The following is an 18,152-nucleotide window of genomic DNA, read 5'->3' on the forward strand; positions in this document are numbered from 1 at the left end:
AACACACAACCATTCCTTTAGTCCTCCCAACACAACACACAACCATTCCTTTAGTCCTCCCAAGACAACACACAACCATTCCTTTAGTCCTCCCAACACAACACACAACCATTCCTTTAGTCCTCCCAACACAACACACAACCATTCCTTTAGTCCTCCCAAGACAACACACAACCATTCCTTTAGTCCTCCCAACACAACACACAACCATTCCTTTAGTCCTCCCAACACAACACACAGCCATTCCTTTAGTCGTCCCAACACAACACACAACCATTCCTTTAGTCCTCCCAACACACAGCCATTCCTATAGTCCTCCCAACACAACACATAACCATTCCTTTAGTCCTCCCAACACACAGCCATTCCTTTAGTCCTCCCAACACAACACATAACCATTCCTTTAGTCCTCCCAACACAACACATAACCATTCCTTTAGTCCTCCCAACACAACACACAACCATTCCTTTAGTCCTCCCAACACAACACATAACCATTCCTTTAGTCCTCCCAACACAACACATAACCATTCCTTTAGTCCTCCCAACACAACACACAACCATTCCTATAGTCCTCCCAACACAACACACAGCCATTCCTTTAGTCCTCCCAACACAACACATAACCATTCCTTTAGTCCTCCCAACACAACACACAACCATTCCTATAGTCCTCCCAACACAACACACAGCCATTCCTATAGTCCTCCCAACACAACACATAACCATTCCTTTAGTCCTCCCAACACAACACACAGCCATCCCTTTAGTCCTCCCAACACAACACACAACCATTCCTTTAGTCCTCCCAACAAAACACACAGCCATTCCTTTAGTCCTCCCAACACAACACACAACCATTCCTTTAGTCCTCCCAACACAACACACAGCCATTCCTTTAGTCCTCCCAACACAACACACAACCATTCCTTTAGTCCTCCCAACACAACACAGCCATTCCTTTAGTCCTCCCAACACAACACATAACCATTCCTTTAGTCCTCCCAACACAACACACAACCATTCCTTTAGTCCTCCCAAGACAACACACAACCATTCCTTTAGTCCTCCCAACACAACACACAACCATTCCTTTAGTCCTCCCAACACAACACATAACCATTCCTTTAGTCCTCCCAACACAACACATAACCATTCCTTTAGTCCTCCCAACACAACACACAACCATTCCTTTAGTCCTCCCAACACAACACATAACCATTCCTTTAGTCCTCCCAACACAACACATAACCATTCCTTTAGTCCTCCCAACACAACACACAACCATTCCTATAGTCCTCCCAACACAACACACAGCCATTCCTTTAGTCCTCCCAACACAACACATAACCATTCCTTTAGTCCTCCCAACACAACACACAACCATTCCTTTAGTCCTCCCAACACAACACACAACCATTCCTTTAGTCCTCCCAACACAACACATAACCATTCCTTTAGTCCTCCCAACACAACACACAACCATTCCTTTAGTCCTCCCAACACAACACACAACCATTCCTATAGTCCTCCCAACACAACACACAGCCATTCCTTTAGTCCTCCCAACACAACACATAACCATTCCTTTAGTCCTCCCAACACAACACATAACCATTCCTTTAGTCCTCCCAACACAACACACAGCCATTCCTTTAGTCCTCCCAACACAACACACAGCCATTCCTATAGTCCTCCCAACACAACACACAGCCATTCCTATAGTCCTCCCAACACAACACACAGCCATTCCTATAGTCCTCCCAACACAACACACAGCCATTCCTTTAGTCCTCCCAACACAACACATAACCATTCCTTTAGTCCTCCCAACACAACACACAGCCATTCCTTTAGTCCTCCCAACACAACACATAACCATTCCTTTAGTCCTCCCAACACAACACACAGCCATTCCTTTAGTCCTCCCAACACAACACATAACCATTCCTTTAGTCCTCCCAACACAACACACAGCCATTCCTATAGTCCTCCCAACACAACACACAGCCATTCCTATAGTCCTCCCAACACAACACACAGCCATTCCTATAGTCCTCCCAACACAACACACATCCATTCCTTTAGCTGTTCCTTCACAACAACAACCTAAGACAACATAGCAAGGCAGCAACACATGACAACACAGCATGGTAGCAACACAACATAACAACATGGTAGCAGCACAAAACATGGTACAAACCTTATTGGACACAGACAACAGCACAAAGGGCAAGAGACAACAATACATCACACAGAGCAGCCACAACTGTCAGTAAGAGTGCCCATGATTGAGTCTTTTATTTTATTTTATTTATTTATTTATTTCACCTTTATTTAACCAGGTAGGCAAGTTGAGAACAAGTTCTCATTTACAATTGCGACCTGGCCAAGATAAAGCAAAGCAGTTTGACACATACAACAACACAGAGTTACACATGGAGTAAAACAAACATACAGTCAATAATACAGTAGAAAAATAAGTCAATATACAATGTGAGCAAATGAGGTGAGATAAGGGAGGTAAAGGCCAAAAAAGGCCATGGTGGCGAAGTACATACAATATAGCATGTAAAACACTGGAATGGTAGATTTGCAGTGGAAGAAAGTGCAAAGTAGAAATAGAAATAATGGGGTGCAAAGGAGCAAAATGAATAAATAAATAAATACAGTAGGGGAAGAGGTAGTTGTTTGGGGTAAATTATAGATGGGCTATGTACAGGTGCAGTAATCTGTGAGCTAGCTCACAGATTCATTCTTTGAATGAAGAGATTGCAGAGTGATCATTTAGGAGTGATATAATGATTGATTTTTGCTGTGTCACACCTAGCAAAGTTGACAACTGATTGTGTGTAATATAATTGCATTGAATTTGACTTATTCATAGTGCATACCATAGAGAGGGTTAAAGTGAAACATGATTAACGTTCATATTCTCATGGAACCCCAAACAAGAGGCCAGACAGGTTTGTTGTTTCATAGACAGTACTGATTAGCCTGTGTGTGTGTGTGTGTGTGTGTGTGTGTGTGTGTGTGTGTGTGTGTGTGTGTTGAGATAAGGTCAGTGGAAGGTAGTCCCCGTAGTGGCAGGTAATCAAACTGGCCTCCTTTTTGTCTTCTTCTTGACTATGTCTGTAAGAAATGTAGATTGTCTGTGTGCTTTTGGTTTGTGTGTTGTGTGTGGGGGGGGTTAAGGTTTAAGGTTTAGGGTTACAATTAGGGTTAGGGTTACAATTAGGATTAGGGGTTAAAGTTAGGGTTAGGGTTACAATTAGGGTTAGGGTGTCACGCTCTGACCTATGAGAGCTGTTTTTTCTCTGGTTAGTTAGGTCAGGGTGTGATATGGGTGGGCAGTCTATGTTTTTTGTTTCTATGTTTTGTTCTTGTTTTTATATTTCTATGTTGAGTTTTTGGATGATCTCCAATTAGAGGCAGCTGGTTCGTGTTGTCTCTAATTGGAGATCATATTTAAGTTGGGGTTTTGTCTATGGGGTTTTGTGGGTAGTGTTTTCCGTTTTGTGAGTATCACCTGACGGAACTGTTGGCTGTTGTTTTTGTTTAAGTGTTATCATTAAAGTAAATATGAGCACTCTACACACCGCGCCTTGGTCCCCTTTATACGACCCACGTTACAGAACTACCCACCATGATTGGATCAAACGGCGTGCCCAGGCAGAAATGGACACCTGGTCACATGATGAGTGGATAGAAAGGAGAAACTGGACTTGGGGGCAAGTGATAGAGAGATCTCGGAGCCTACCGGGGAAGAACAGGAGGCACCCCCAAAACATTATTTGGGGGGGGGGGCACACGTGTAGTTTGGCTGGGCCAGGACTGAGACCTGAGCCAACTCCCCGTGCTTATTGTGGTGTGCATGTGCCTGCCTCCCGCGCTCTCTCTCCAGTGCGCCTCCGTAGCCCAGTACGCCCTGTGCCTGCTCATCGCACTCTCCCTCCAGTGCGCCTCCATAATCCAGTACATCCTGTGCCTGCTCCTCGCACTCTCCCTCCAGTTCACCTCCATAGCCCAGTACGGCCGATGCCTGCTTTGAGCACTCGGTCCTCAGTGCGTCTTCCTAGTCCGGTGAGACCTGTTTCAGCTCCACGATCTAAGCCTCTAGTGATAAGCGATGGTCCGAAGCCTATAGAGATGATCCATGGCACGAAGCTTCTAGTGATGATCCATGGCCCGGAGCCTGTAGGGATGTTCCATGGCACAAAGCCTCGAGAGGTAATCCATGGCCCTATGAGAGCTGTTTTTTCTCTGGTTAGTTAGGTCAGGGTGTGATATGGGTGGGCAGTCTATGTTTTTTGTTTCTATGTTTTGTTCTTGTTTTTCTATTTCTAGGTTGAGTTTTGGATGATCTCCAATTAGAGGCAGCTGGTTCGTGTTGTCTCTAATTGGAGTTCATATTTAAGTTGGTTTGTCTATGGGGTTTTGTGGGTAGTTGTTTTCCGTTTTGTGAGTATCACCTGACGGAACTGTTGGCTGTCGTTTTGTTGTTTTTGTTTAAGTGTTATCATTAAAGTAAATATGAGCACTCTACACGCCGCGCCTTGGTCCCCTTTATACGACCCACATTACATAGGGTTACAATTAGGATTAGGGTTAGGGTTTAGGGTTAGCGAAATGTTTTAATTGTAATACATTTTTTTGTAAAAATAGTATAACAAATGTGTGTGTGTGACGTCCAGCGCAGGCAGCAGACCCCTAGCCTAGGCCAACAGTGTACTTACTGCTGCTCTTCATTAGGCTGGTAAATCCCTCTCATTCTATTAGCTTTATTGTTCCCTGCTCCATGTTGTCAGACCTGGGTCTAATACAGTACGTCAATTACATTAGGACTCCGTCCCAAATAGCACCCTATTCCCTATGTGGGTGCACTACTTTAGACCAGGGCCCTCTTCCCTATGTAGTACACTACTTTTGACCAGGACAGATAGGGTGAGCTTGATTTAGCAGGGTGAGTGCAGCATGTACTTTTGGGACTATTCTGTTGGTTCCATTGTATTGGGCAAGTTAATTTAAAGGGAAAGTTCACCCAAATTACAAAATGACACATTGGTTTCCTTACCCTGTAAGCAGTCTATGAACAAGGTATGACAGCAATCCATGTTTTGGTTTAGTTTGACTGGCACTGTTTCCACATGCTAACGTTTTAGCATTTGTGGCACAAATCCCATTCAAGTCATAGGACCGATATTAGCATTTTCAGTGCATCATGTCCAAATCATCCGAAAGTATCTCAAAATGTATTGTGAAGCGCAACAAAGTAACTTATAGATCGGTCCCATGATCTATGCCACAAATGCTAAAACGTTTGAATGTGGAAACTAGGGAAACTAAATCAAAGCATGGATTTCTGTCATACCGTGTCCATAGACTGCTTACAGGGTAAGGAATCCAATATGTAATTTTGTAATTTGGGTGAACTATCCCTTTAAGTGATTCTTAAGTATCTGAAAGTATTTGACCTTAACGTATTTGACTCAGGTCTTCTGCTTGTATTGTAAATAGTTTGATATGTCATGCAGATGAGATGGATCAGAAAGTGATACTGTCAGAGTATTAATAATCATTATCTCATTGAGGGGGAGCTTTAGGAGACTGAATTTTGTTACAGAATGAGACAGAGAGAGAGAGAGAGAGAGTCAGAAAGAGAGTTTTGGAACTTTTGTGAGTGTATTGTAATGTTTACTGTTAATTTGTATTGTTTATTATCTACTTCACTTTCTTTGGCAATGTTAACTTATGTGTCCCATGCCAATAAAGCCCTTAAATTGAATTGAGAGAGAGAAACAGAGAGAGAGAGACAGACAGAGAGAGCGAGAGAGAGAGAGAGAGAGAGAGAGAAACAGAGAGAAACAGAGGGAAACAGAGAGAGACAGAGATTGATACTATTATCTGCAACACCTGTACTCTCCTGACATCTCTTGGTGGAATAGAGGCATGGCACTCTGAAAGAAAACTTGCATACTGCTAATATCTTGCATTTTTGCATTGGAGCACCACATCCAGTAACTAGATCTTGAAAAGTATAGTAATGTTCAAGAATACACAACCCAAACACACAAATTGTTGGATCTACACTTCTTCCGGAGGGAACTTTATTTGTGTGAACTTCATTCTAAACATGGAAGTTCATATAATTGTGCAAATGCTAGTCTCTTGGCTGTGAAAAAATACTATGCTAGTCTCTTGGTTGAGAGAAAAGACTATGCTAATGCTAGTCTCTTGGCTGTGAGAAAAGACTATGCTAATGCTAGTCTCTTGGCTGAGAGAAAAGACTATGCTAATGCCAGTCCCTTGGCTGTGTGAAAAGACTATGCTAGTCTCTTGGCTGAGAGAAAAGACTATACTAATGCCAGTCCCTTGGCTGTGAGAAAATACTATGCTAATGCTAGTCCCTTGGCTGAGAGAAAATACTATGCTAATGCCAGTCCCTTGGCTGTGAGAAAATACTATGCTAATGCTAGTCTCTTGGCTGTGAGAAAAGACTATGCTAATGCTAGTCTCTTGGCTGTGAGAAAATACTATGCTAATGCTAGTCTCTTGGCTGAGAGAAAAGACTATGCTAATGCCAGTCCCTTGGCTGTGTGAAAAGACTATGCTAGTCTCTTGGCTGAGAGAAAAGACTATACTAATGCCAGTCCCTTGGCTGTGTGAAAAGACTATGCTAGTCTCTTGGCTGAGAGAAAAGACTATACTAATGCCAGTCCCTTGGCTGTGAGAAAATACTATGCTAATGCTAGTCCCTTGGCTGAGAGAAAATACTATGCTAATGCCAGTCCCTTGGCTGTGAGAAAATACTATGCTAATGCTAGTCTCTTGGCTGTGAGAAAAGACTATGCTAATGCTAGTCCCTTGGCTGTGAGAAAATACTATGCTAATGCTAGTCTCTTGGCTGAGAGAAAAGACTATACTAATGCCAGTCCCTTGGCTGTGAGAAAATACTATGCTAATGCTAGTCCCTTGGCTGTGAGAAAATACTATGCTAATGCCAGTCCCTTGGCTGTGAGAAAATACTATGATAATGCTAGTCTCTTGGCTCAGAGAAAAGACTATGCTAGTCTCTTGGCTGAGAGAAAAGACTAAAAGGCTAGTCTGGTCAAAAGTAGTGCTCTATATAAGGAATAGGGAGCCATTTAGGGTACCGTTCATGTCATGGTAATAATGACAGCAGCAGTTGTACATGTAATCCTGTGATGATGTATAACCCTGTGATAATTAAGCACCTGTTTCAAACTAAGGCTGCACAACGAATCAAATTTTAATCAAAATTGCAATATTTAGATAATTTTTTTTCATGCCTTAAGTTCAAATGTAATAAGGTTAACCCTAACCCTGGGAAACTCTGACCAACACTTTGGTTCCTACCCTGTCACAACAACTTCTACCATACATGTTGTTTTTATTAGTTGTCATGGCAAACAACACCAACCATAGAATCAGAACACTAATTTTATATCTATGATTCCAACAGTTCACCCAAGTGTTTTGATCTAAATCGCAAGTAAAATCTCAATCCCAATATTTGGTTAAAAAAGGTTTGCTGAAACGTCTTGTTACCTGAATAGTTTGATTCACAAAGCAACTCAGAGTAGAAGTGGTGATCTAGAATCAGTTTTGCCTTTAATATTATAATGAATACGATTATATGGACAGCGGGGACCTGATCCTAGATCAGCACTCCTACTCTGAGTCACTTTATGAATACAGGCTCTGAAATAGCCAGCTCTCCTCCTACCAGCAGGCTTTTATTCTAATGAGAAGCTGCTCGTCAGGACCTTGATCAGTACAGGGTGTGTACCAGCAGGCTTTTATTCTATTGAGCATCTGCTCGTCAGGACCTTGATCAGTACAGGGTGTGTACCAGCAGGCTTTTATTCTACTGAGCATCTGCTCGTCAGGACCTTGATCAGTACAGGGTGTGTACCAGCAGGCTTTTATTCTATTGAGCATCTGCTCGTCAGGACCTTGATCAGTACAGGGTGTGTACCAGCAGGCTTTTATTCTACTGAGCATCTGCTCGTCAGGACCTTGATCAGTATAGGGTGTGTACCAGCAGGCCGTTATTATTCTACTGTCGAATAGAATAGATACTTTATTGCCAATTGCTGAAAATTGTTAATTTTGCTGTCAGAGTAAACTATCTCATATTTTTGTTATTTGTTATTTTATTAGGATCCCCATTAGCAAGGCCAGATTACCGAATGGGCACGCAGGGTTGAGGGCCCCCTGGAGGTCGGGCCCCTCCAGATAGCATATGAACACGTCAGTTGGGGGCCCCCTGGAGGTCGGGCCCCTCCAGATAGCATATGAACACGTCATAAGCCATGACAAAAGAATTGCAGGAATTTAAATCTGCAGCATGTTCTCTCAGTCTCATTGCAAAATGTATAGAATAGCTATTGCAGCAGTTGTTCTTCCTGGGGTCCACACAGAACATAAAACATGACATAATACAGAACATTAATAGACAAGAACAGCTCAAGGACAGAGACACATACATTTAAAATAAGAATATAGAAATTAAAAATGGCCCTGTTTTGACATCTGTGCTCTCTATGCAGGAAAGTATTTGATGAAGGTGTAGCATACCCTAGTCATACCCTAGTACAGTGGTATTCAAAGTGGGGGTCGAGACCCCTAGATGAATCGCAGGGGAATTGCAGTGAGGTTTCCAAACTATATCAAAATATTTATTTTAATTTTTTTTGAATAAAAAAATTCAAGATTTCATATTATTGTATGGGACAATAATACAAATGTTTTTGAAAAATATATTTTGAAAAATATAATTTTATTCAGTAATTGTATTTAATTGGTTTATTTTGATAAGAGAGATGAAAATGTAATGAATTTAAGGTTATTTGTTGATGTACAAACCGAAATGTACAGATTTGAAGGTGTTGTCATTAGATTTGCGGTGGGTTGGGGGTTTTTGTAGAACGAATGTGAGAAGGTTACTTCTGTTTACTTTTTAAAAGGACATTCTACTCAAAAATGCAGGAAAGTTTTATTTTTTACAACCAAATCAAAAAAAAATTTAAAATGTAAATGGCATGTTATAGAATTGTCCAGACATCTTTTTTTTGTATATCACTTGTTATTTTTTTATTTTTTTTATTTTTTTTTACTGCAAATCACTTCCTCGTCCTTGTTCTGCAGTATGGGGGCTCTGAAAAACATGTCTAAAGGCCCCAAAACACCCAAACATGTCCTTTTAGAAACACTCTCAGTATAGTGATGCAGGTCTTTAGATGTTGTACACGTGACATTGTCATTCTGAACTTCATGTGCAAGCTTATAATAACTTTTGTGTGAATCGAGCTGTTTCCCTTACTCGGCTGTGCAGGCCGGGTGAGTCTGTATAGTATACAGGCTAGCTAAGTTTAATATTAGCAATGTTAGCAAGCTTATCAAGCTAGCTAAAATCTTATTGGTTGAAGAATTGTTATGACTTCAAAAGCACTTGAACACAATCATGTCAGACTTATCACTTCCCAGTGTTCTATTTCTCACGAGCACGTGAAGCCAGCAACAGCGTACCAGAGACAAATACCATAACATTACCATAAAACATTTGAAATATATCCCAATTTGTGATATTTATTGGTTGAAGTTTAGAGGTAGGCCTAAACAAGACTATTTAACAGTAGTAGGCTATAACCCATTTTATAATACATTATTTTTGCATTACTGGTTATTGAACAGTATAGGGTCCATTGACAATAAAGCAATATTAATATTGATAATGTATGCAGTTGACATGTGAAATGAATGAAAACGTATGACGTAATATTGATTTAATCACTGATCATAGAGTAAATGACAACAGAACAGGCAGTGTCCACAAGATCTCCTACAGCTTGAAAGAGGAATAGAGGCATCCACCCCTGTGAGATATTCATATTGACCGTGAACATATTGCCATCCGGTTTGGGGAGGCTGTGTGTGAACGTCCTCTGGTCTGTTTAAAGTTCCCTCTGAGCGCTGGACACACCCAGCTGGCTGGAGACGCGCTCTGATTAGCCCGCGGAGGCTCATTTGCATTGACGTCAGTAAAGGCTGGAGGTCAACCCTTGCGGCAGCTTTTATTGGACGTGCTGCTGTCAAGCAGTGCCGAAGAATTGGAAGGACAAATGCTAGAAAGGCAGAGAAAAATACTTAAATAATTCACCATTATGTAGCGAATTTCTGTATTTTGCGTTTATAAAGAACAATCACCCACCTTCCTTTCTGAAAAGCGAAACTTGGGGACGCGCAGCGGTGTGTTTTTATGCGATTGGTCTGATCCAGAGGAGGTACCTCTTCAACAGATAATTTGACAGCACTCTTCATATTTTTTTCAGAAAGAGGAAAAAAATTGCAACTAATTTTTACCCAGTTTTCTATCTGTCGGGTCGTCTTCAAGCTGACAGTGGATGTCTGAATGAAGATTCTACCAAAAGATTTCTGTTTCGCCTAATTTGTATTTTTTGGCAGATAAATGGCATGTTTTGTCGGACTAAATTGCATTTTGTTGCAAGGGGGAGTCTTGAGATTGGAGCGACAGTCGAGGGGAGCACCATGCAGTGTGAATATTGTAGCCTGTTGATGATGGGGTATATGAGGCTGGAACAAACTGTCGTGAGAACCGGATTGTGGCCAATGTCTTGAAATGAAGTGGCTAACCAGATAGTCAAAGAAAAACAGTAGTCCAATGGAATTGGATGGTTTTGGGTGGGGAGGACCGTTTCAGCAGAAGGCTTATTGGACGAACATGGATACAACTTTTGCTTGAATTCAACCAGAAGACTGACGTTTACTTGAAAAGAGTAAAGTTTTAAAAAATACATACATTCAGAGAGAGAGAGGGAGCAAATGATGTACGAATCCGAGGCGGGGAAGCCGTGTGATGGAGGATAAATTGTCCCTGGAATACGACCATAGAACAGCGGCATTCTAGAATAACGGGATTCGTGTTAGCAAGAATAAAACGGCGCGTGAAGAAAATCTCTCTAAATTGCTTCATGTAAAAAAAAAAAATCGGAGAGAGGAAATCTGTTTCCTGGTTAGGGGGGGTGGGTGGGTGGTGGGAAGGAACGTCTATTATTCATGCTTAGTGTTAGGGAAACTGGAGAGAGCGTTTAGCATTTACGATTTATAAAGAGGGAGAAAAAGACCTCCAGGAGATACCGAATGACAGTCGTCCAGGTATTAGTAAAGCACTTGAGCTAGCGGGATTGGCAGAAGTGGGGTTGAAGCATGGGCTGTGCTTCAAGCATTCATATCTCCGATAGGGTGGTCTATCAAAGTGGAAAGGAATCAGACGATTCCCAGCAGACCAATACCACTCCTGCCCCAGGACTTCTGATCAAACCCAACGCTATCAAGGTGAGACACACACAGGCCACTCTTCTTGGAGAACACACACACACACACACACACACAGAGTCTCTCCTTATAACACATGTCTGGATGTCACATACTTCCTTCTACAGTACCATCCAATGTATTTATGATTCAGTGATATGAGGATGTTGAAATGGGTGCTGTACCGCATAATATGGCCATCAAACCTTGATGTGCAGTATGAACCTCCTTTTCTGTCTTCCTTTACTTTCGGAGAAGGAGAAGTGGATTAGGCCTCAGTCAAATGTATGACCTCGGTGACCCAGGCCCCCTCCCTCCCTCCCTCCCTCCTCCACACAGCGCAGGTCGTGGGGTCATACAGAGAGTATTGTTCAGTCTTCCATAACACTACATAGACCATAAGGCCTAGCCAGGCAGGCAGCATGGAGGACATGCATCTCCTACCACGTCACAGCTTCCCCGGCTATTTTCTCTCATGAATAGATGGCATTTGTTTACAGCTTGTGGTTATTTCATATCCAGCCAACTCTGTGTGTGGGAGTAGTTGAAATTCAATCTAACAAGCAGTACAGAATTTTTACAGTTGCATACTGACACATATTGGCCTACAGTATTTAAATTTGTAATGTTTTCAAATGAAATAGCAGAATGTTATTTGAACCCTGTAAAAATAACAGGTGGACTCCTGTCAAATGTAGAAGCCCTACACTTCCAGTATGATGATAAATTGTGTGTGTGTGCGCGCGCATAGTGCTTGGCAGTACTGTAGTTGTGTAAATGAAGATACAGTGAACATTACCATGGCCGGTTTTTGATTTGAATATTCCCTGTAGTCATAATTGGACCGTCATCTTCATTCACATTAATGCATGTGGACGTGGCTGTTGGGGCTGTAGTGTAGAATGTATTCACGCTGACATTCATGTTATTTACTACACGTCTAGGATGGTAAAGCCACGTCATCGGTCTGTTGGGCCATAAACCAACAAACAGTGACATGTCATCTCATGTGGTACTGATTGAAATCTATCAGGACTTTTCTGCCCACACACAGTCTGATCTGGGCATAGAGTACATCCAACTCACAATGTTGATACAGACATGTCATTTAATGTGATAAAAATCACATGACTTTAATCACATCACAATGTCATCTTTTATCTAGCATATGGTACAGTATGTAGACCTGTCCAACCACAGCAGGTATAGAGGCAGTATGTAGACCTGTCCAACCACAGCAGGTATAGAGGCAGTATGTAGGTCTGTCCAACCACAGCAGGTATGGAGGCAGTATGTAGGTCTGTCCAACCACAGCAGGTATGGAGGCAGTATGTAGGTCTGTCCAACCACAGCAGGTATGGAGGCAGTATGTAGGTCTGTCCAACCACAGCAGGTATAGAGGCAGTATGTAGGCCTGTCCAACCACAGCAGGTATAGAGGCAGTATGTAGGCCTGTCCAACCACAGCAGGTATAGAGGCAGTATGTAGGCCTGTCCAACCACAGCAGGTATGGAGGCAGTATGTAGACCTGTCCAACCACAGCAGGTATGGAGGCAGTATGTAGGCCTGTCCAACCACAGCAGGTGTGGAGGCAGTATGTAGGCCTGTCCAACCACAGCAGGTATGGAGGCAGTATGTAGGTCTGTCCAACCACAGCAGGTATAGAAGCAGTTTGTAGGTCTGTCCAACCACAGCAGGTATAGAGGCAGTATGTAGGCCTGTCCAACCACAGCAGGTATGGAGGCAGTATGTAGGCCTGTCCAACCACAGCAGGTATGGAGGCAGTATGTAGGCCTGTCCAACCACAGCAGGTATAGAGGCAGTATGTAGACCTGCCCAACCACAGCAGGTATAGAGGCAGTATGTAGACCTGCCCAACCACAGCAGGTATAGAGGCAGTATGTAGACCTGCCCAACCACAGCAGGTATAGAGGCAGTATGTAGGCCTGTCCAACCACAGCAGGTGTGGAGGCAGTATGTAGGTCTGTCCAACCACAGCAGGTATAGAAGCAGTATGTAGGTCTGTCCAACCACAGCAGGTATAGAGGCAGTATGTAGGCCTGTCCAACCACAGCAGGTATAGAGGCAGTATGTAGACCTGTCCAACCACAGCAGGTATGGAGGCAGTATGTAGACCTGCCCAACCACAGCAGGTATGGAGGCAGTATGTAGGCCTGTCCTGCTACACCAACCACAGCAGGTGTAGAGGCAGTATGCCCAACCACAGCAGGTGTAGAGGCAGTATGCCCAACCACAGCAGGTGTAGAGGCAGTATGCCCAACCACAGCAGGTGTAGAGGCAGTATGCCCAACCACAGCAGGTGTAGAGGCAGTCAGTTAAACATGAACACCAGAGGAGTTGAACACAAGCACCTTTAATCACCCAGAACATTGACAGTCAGAATTGGACCTGGTGAAATGGTGCTGCTAGTGATGGACAACATTTAGAGACAGAATACAGACAGAGGCGTTGTAACACTTCCATTATATATCTAACTAGGTAGGGCGAGCATGGAGCTAGAACAGGATGACCAGTGGATATACAGTACAAATATACAGCAATAGTATATCGTGGGATGACCAGTGGATATACAGTACACATATACAGTGATAGTATATTGTTGGATGATGACAGAAACCAGACGGTAATCTGTCCCCAGTGTTCAGTTACTCATTCCAGGTGAAATAAATCCACATTTTTAGTCTTGATCCAAAAGTTAACCAACAAACACACAAGCAGCGACCCAAACACTGTGGCTGCTTCACCGGGCGCCAAGCAGCGACCCATATTCGACGGCTGATGGGCCGTACGTAGGGAGGCCTGACCTGGCACCGGGCCGTACGTAGGGAGGCCTGACCTGGCACCGGGCCGTACGTAGGGAGGCCTGACCTTCCACCGGGCCGTACGTAGGGAGGCCTGACCTGGCACCGGGCCGTACGTAGGGAGGCCTGACCTGGCACCGGGCCGTGCGTAGGGAGGCCTGACCTGGTACTGGGCTGTACTTAGTACTGGGCCATATGTAGGAAGGCCTGACCTATTACTGGGCCGTACGTAGGGAGGCCTGACCTGGTACTGGGCTGTACTTAGTACTGGGCCGTACGTAGGGAGGCCTGACCTATTACTGGGCTGTACTTAGTACTGGGCCGTACGTAGGGAGGCCTGACCTATTACTGGGCCCTACGTAGGGAGGCCTGACCTGGTACTGGGCTGTACGTAGGGAGGCCTGACCTGGCACTGGGCCGTACGTAGGGAGCCCTGACCTGGTACTGGGCCGTACGTAGGGAGGCCTGACCTGGTACTGGGCTGTACTTAGTACTGGGCCATATGTAGGGAGGCCTGACCTATTACTGGGCCGTACGTAGGGAGGCCTGACCTGGTACTGGGCCCTACGTAGGGAGGCCTGACCTGGTACTGGGCCGTACGTAGGGAGGCCTGACCTGGCACTGGGCCGTACGTAGGGAGCCCTGACCTGGCACTGGGCCGTACGTAGGGAGGCCTGACCTGGTACTGGGCTGTACTTAGTACTGGGCCATGTAGGGAGGCCTGACCTATTACTGGGCCGTACGTCTGACCTGGTACTGGGCCGTACGTAGGGAGGCCTGACCTGGTACTGGGCCGTCGTAGTGAGGCCTGACCTGGTACTGGGCCGTACGTAGTGAGGCCTGACCTGGTACTGGGCCGTACGTAGTGAGGCCTGACCTGGTACTGGGCCGTACGTAGGGAGGCCTGACCTGGTACTGGGCCGTACGTAGGGAGACCTGACCTGGTACTGAGCCGTACGTAGGGAGGCCTGACCTGGTACTGGGCTGTACTTAGTACTGGGCCGTACGTAGGGAGGCCTGACCTGGTACTGGGCCGTACGTAGGGAGGCCTGACCTGGTACTGGGCTGTACTTAGTACTGGGCCGTACGTAGGGAGGCCTGACCTATTACTGGGCCCTACGTAGGGAGGCCTGACCTATTACTGGGCCCTACGTAGGGAGGCCTGACCTGGCACTGGGCCCTACGTAGGGAGGCTTGACCTGGCACTGGGCCCTACGTAGGGAGGCCTGACCTGGCACTGGGCCGTACGTAGGGAGGCTTGACCTGGTACTGGGCCGTACGTAGGGAGGCCGTACGTGGTACTGGGCCGTACGTAGGGAGGCCTGACCTGGTACTGGGCCGTACGTAGGGAGGCCTGACCTGGTACTGGGCCGTACGTAGTACTGGGCCGTACGTAGGGAGGCCTGACCTGACCTGACCTGGTACTGGGCCGTACGTAGGGAGGCCTGACCTGGCACCGGGCCGTACGTAGGGAGGCCTGACCTGGTACTGGGCTGTACTTAGTACTGGGCCATATGTAGGGAGGCCTGACCTGGCACCGGGCCGTACGTAGGGAGGCCTGACCTGGTACTGGGCTGTACTTAGTACTGGGCCGTATGTACGGAGGCCTGACCTATTACTGGGCTGTACTTAGTACTGGGCCGTACGTAGGGAGGCCTGACCTATTACTGGGCCCTACGTAGGGAGGCCTGACCTGGTACTGGGCTGTACGTGGAGGCCTGACCGGCACGGGCCTGCCTGAGTACTGGGCCGGTGGAGGCTTGACCTGGCACTGGGCCCCTACGTAGGGAGGCCTGACCTGGCACTGGGCCGTACGTAGGGAGGCCTGACCTGGTATGGGCCGTACGTAGGGAGGCCGTACGTAGGGAGGCCTGACCTGGTACTGGGCCGTACGTAGTACTGGGCCGTACGTAGGGAGGCCTGACCTGACCTGACCTGGTACTGGGCCGTACGTAGGGAGGCCTGACCTGGCACCGGGCCGTACGTAGGGAGGCCTGACCTGGTACTGGGCTGTACTTAGTACTGGGCCATATGTAGGGAGGCCTGACCTATTACTGGGCCGTACGTAGGGAGGCCTGACCTGGTACTGGGCTGTACTTAGTACTGGGCCGTACGTAGGGAGGCCTGACCTATTACTGGGCTGTATTTACTACTGGGCCGTACGTAGGGAGGCCTGACCTATTACTGGGCTGTACTTAGTACTGGGCCGTACGTAGGGAGGCCTGACCTATTACTGGGCCATACGTAGGGAGGCCTGACCTGGTACTGGGCCCTACGTAGGGAGGCCTGACCTGGCACTGGGCCCTACGTAGGGAGGCCTGACCTGGTACTGGGCCGTACGTAGGGAGGCTTGACCTGGCACTGGGCCCTACGTAGGGAGGCCTGACCTGGTACTGGGCCGTACGTAGGGAGGCCTGACCTGGTACTGGGCTGTACTTCGTACTGGGCCGTACGTAGGGAGGCCTGACCTATTACTGGGCCGTACGTAGGGAGGCCTGACCTGGTACTGGGCCGTACGTAGGGAGGCCTGACCTGGTACTGGGCCGTACGTAGGGAGGCCTGACCTGGTACTGGGCTGTACCTAGTACTGGGCCGTACGTAGGTAGGCCTGACCTGGTACTGGGCCGTACGTAGGGAGGCCTGACCTGGTACTGGGCCGTACGTAGGGAGGCCTGACCTGGTACTGGGCTGTACTTAGTACTGGGCCGTACGTAGGGAGGCCTGACCTGGTACTGGGCCGTACGTAGGGAGGCCTGACCTGGTACTGGGCTGTACCTAGTACTGGGCCGTACGTAGGTAGGCCTGACCTGGTACTGGGCCGTACGTAGGAGGCCTGACCTGGTACTGGGCCGTGCGTAGGGAGGCCTGACCTGGTACTGGGCCGTACGTGGAGGCCTGACCTGGTACTGGGCTGTACTTAGTACTGGGCCGTACGTAGGGAGGCCTGACCTGGTACTGGGCCGTACGTAGGGAGGCCTGACCTGGCACTGGGCCGTACGTGGTACTGGGCCGTACGTAGGGAGGCCTGACCTGGTACTGGGCCGTACGTAGGGAGGCCTGACCTGGTACTGGGCCGTACGTAGTACTGGGCCGTACGTAGGGAGGCCTGACCTGACCTGGTACTGGGCCGTACGTAGGGAGGCCTGACCTGGTACTGGGCCGTACGTAGGGAGGCCTGACCTGACCTGGTACTGGGCCGTACTTAGTACTGTGGACACAACCACAGCAGCAGACGTACAGACAGTTTTAACACCAGAGAATAATGGCATTGATTCATATTTTATTATTTTATTTAACTAGGCTAGTCAGTTCAGAACAAGTTCTTATTCACAAGTTCATTTACAATGACGGCCTACATCGGCCAAACCCGGACGCCGCTAGGCCATTTCAAGCGGTCCCATGTGCTGTGCACATGAACACACCAGTGGATGTTTCTGAGGGGAGGAGGGCTCATAATAATGGCTGGAACGGAGAGAATGGCATCAACCACCTGGAAACCATGGAAACAATGTGTTTGATGTATTTGACACCATTCCACTGATTCCGCTCCAGTCATTACCACGAGCCTGTCCTCCCTGATTAAGGTGCCACCAACCTCCTGTGGGACACAGTGTGCTACTTTAATAATCTTCTTTGTGATCATTGAGGACCTGAAGTGCACCATGTCCCAGGCACGCCTCTCCCTGCCTGCCTCTCTAGCCCTCCTACCCAGGCCTGGGTCCTGTTCATTAGTGCGCACCGTAGCTAAACGCGTTGCAATTGAACGGAAAATTACCTGTTTCATTGGAAAACTTCAGTTAGTTCCGTCCTTCCCTGATTCAGTCTGTTGTCTTATGCTTGGTGACTAGTGAAGAAGACCCTGGTCATTAGACCAGACGGCAGAACCACCCCAGTCAGTCCAGACGGCAGAACCACCCCAGTCAGTCCAGACGGCAGAACCACCCCAGTCAGTCCAGACGGCAGAACCACCCC

General features: G+C 46.6%; 1 protein-coding gene across 1 annotated transcript in view; it reads left to right on the top strand.

Annotated features, from left to right (window-relative positions):
• The first annotated feature begins 10,068 nt into the window (after positions 1 to 10,068).
• The window catches only part of LOC106591626 (high affinity cAMP-specific and IBMX-insensitive 3',5'-cyclic phosphodiesterase 8A), a 238,099-nt gene continuing 230,015 nt past the window's right edge, over positions 10,069 to 18,152 (top strand). The window contains 1 exon segment of the mRNA XM_045708820.1: positions 10,069 to 11,379. Coding sequence (XP_045564776.1) covers positions 11,251 to 11,379 — 129 coding nt within the window. The 5' untranslated portion in view covers positions 10,069 to 11,250.

This window comes from Salmo salar, chromosome ssa26 (genome assembly GCF_905237065.1).
Source record: "Salmo salar chromosome ssa26, Ssal_v3.1, whole genome shotgun sequence".
NCBI lineage: Eukaryota > Metazoa > Chordata > Actinopteri > Salmoniformes > Salmonidae > Salmo > Salmo salar.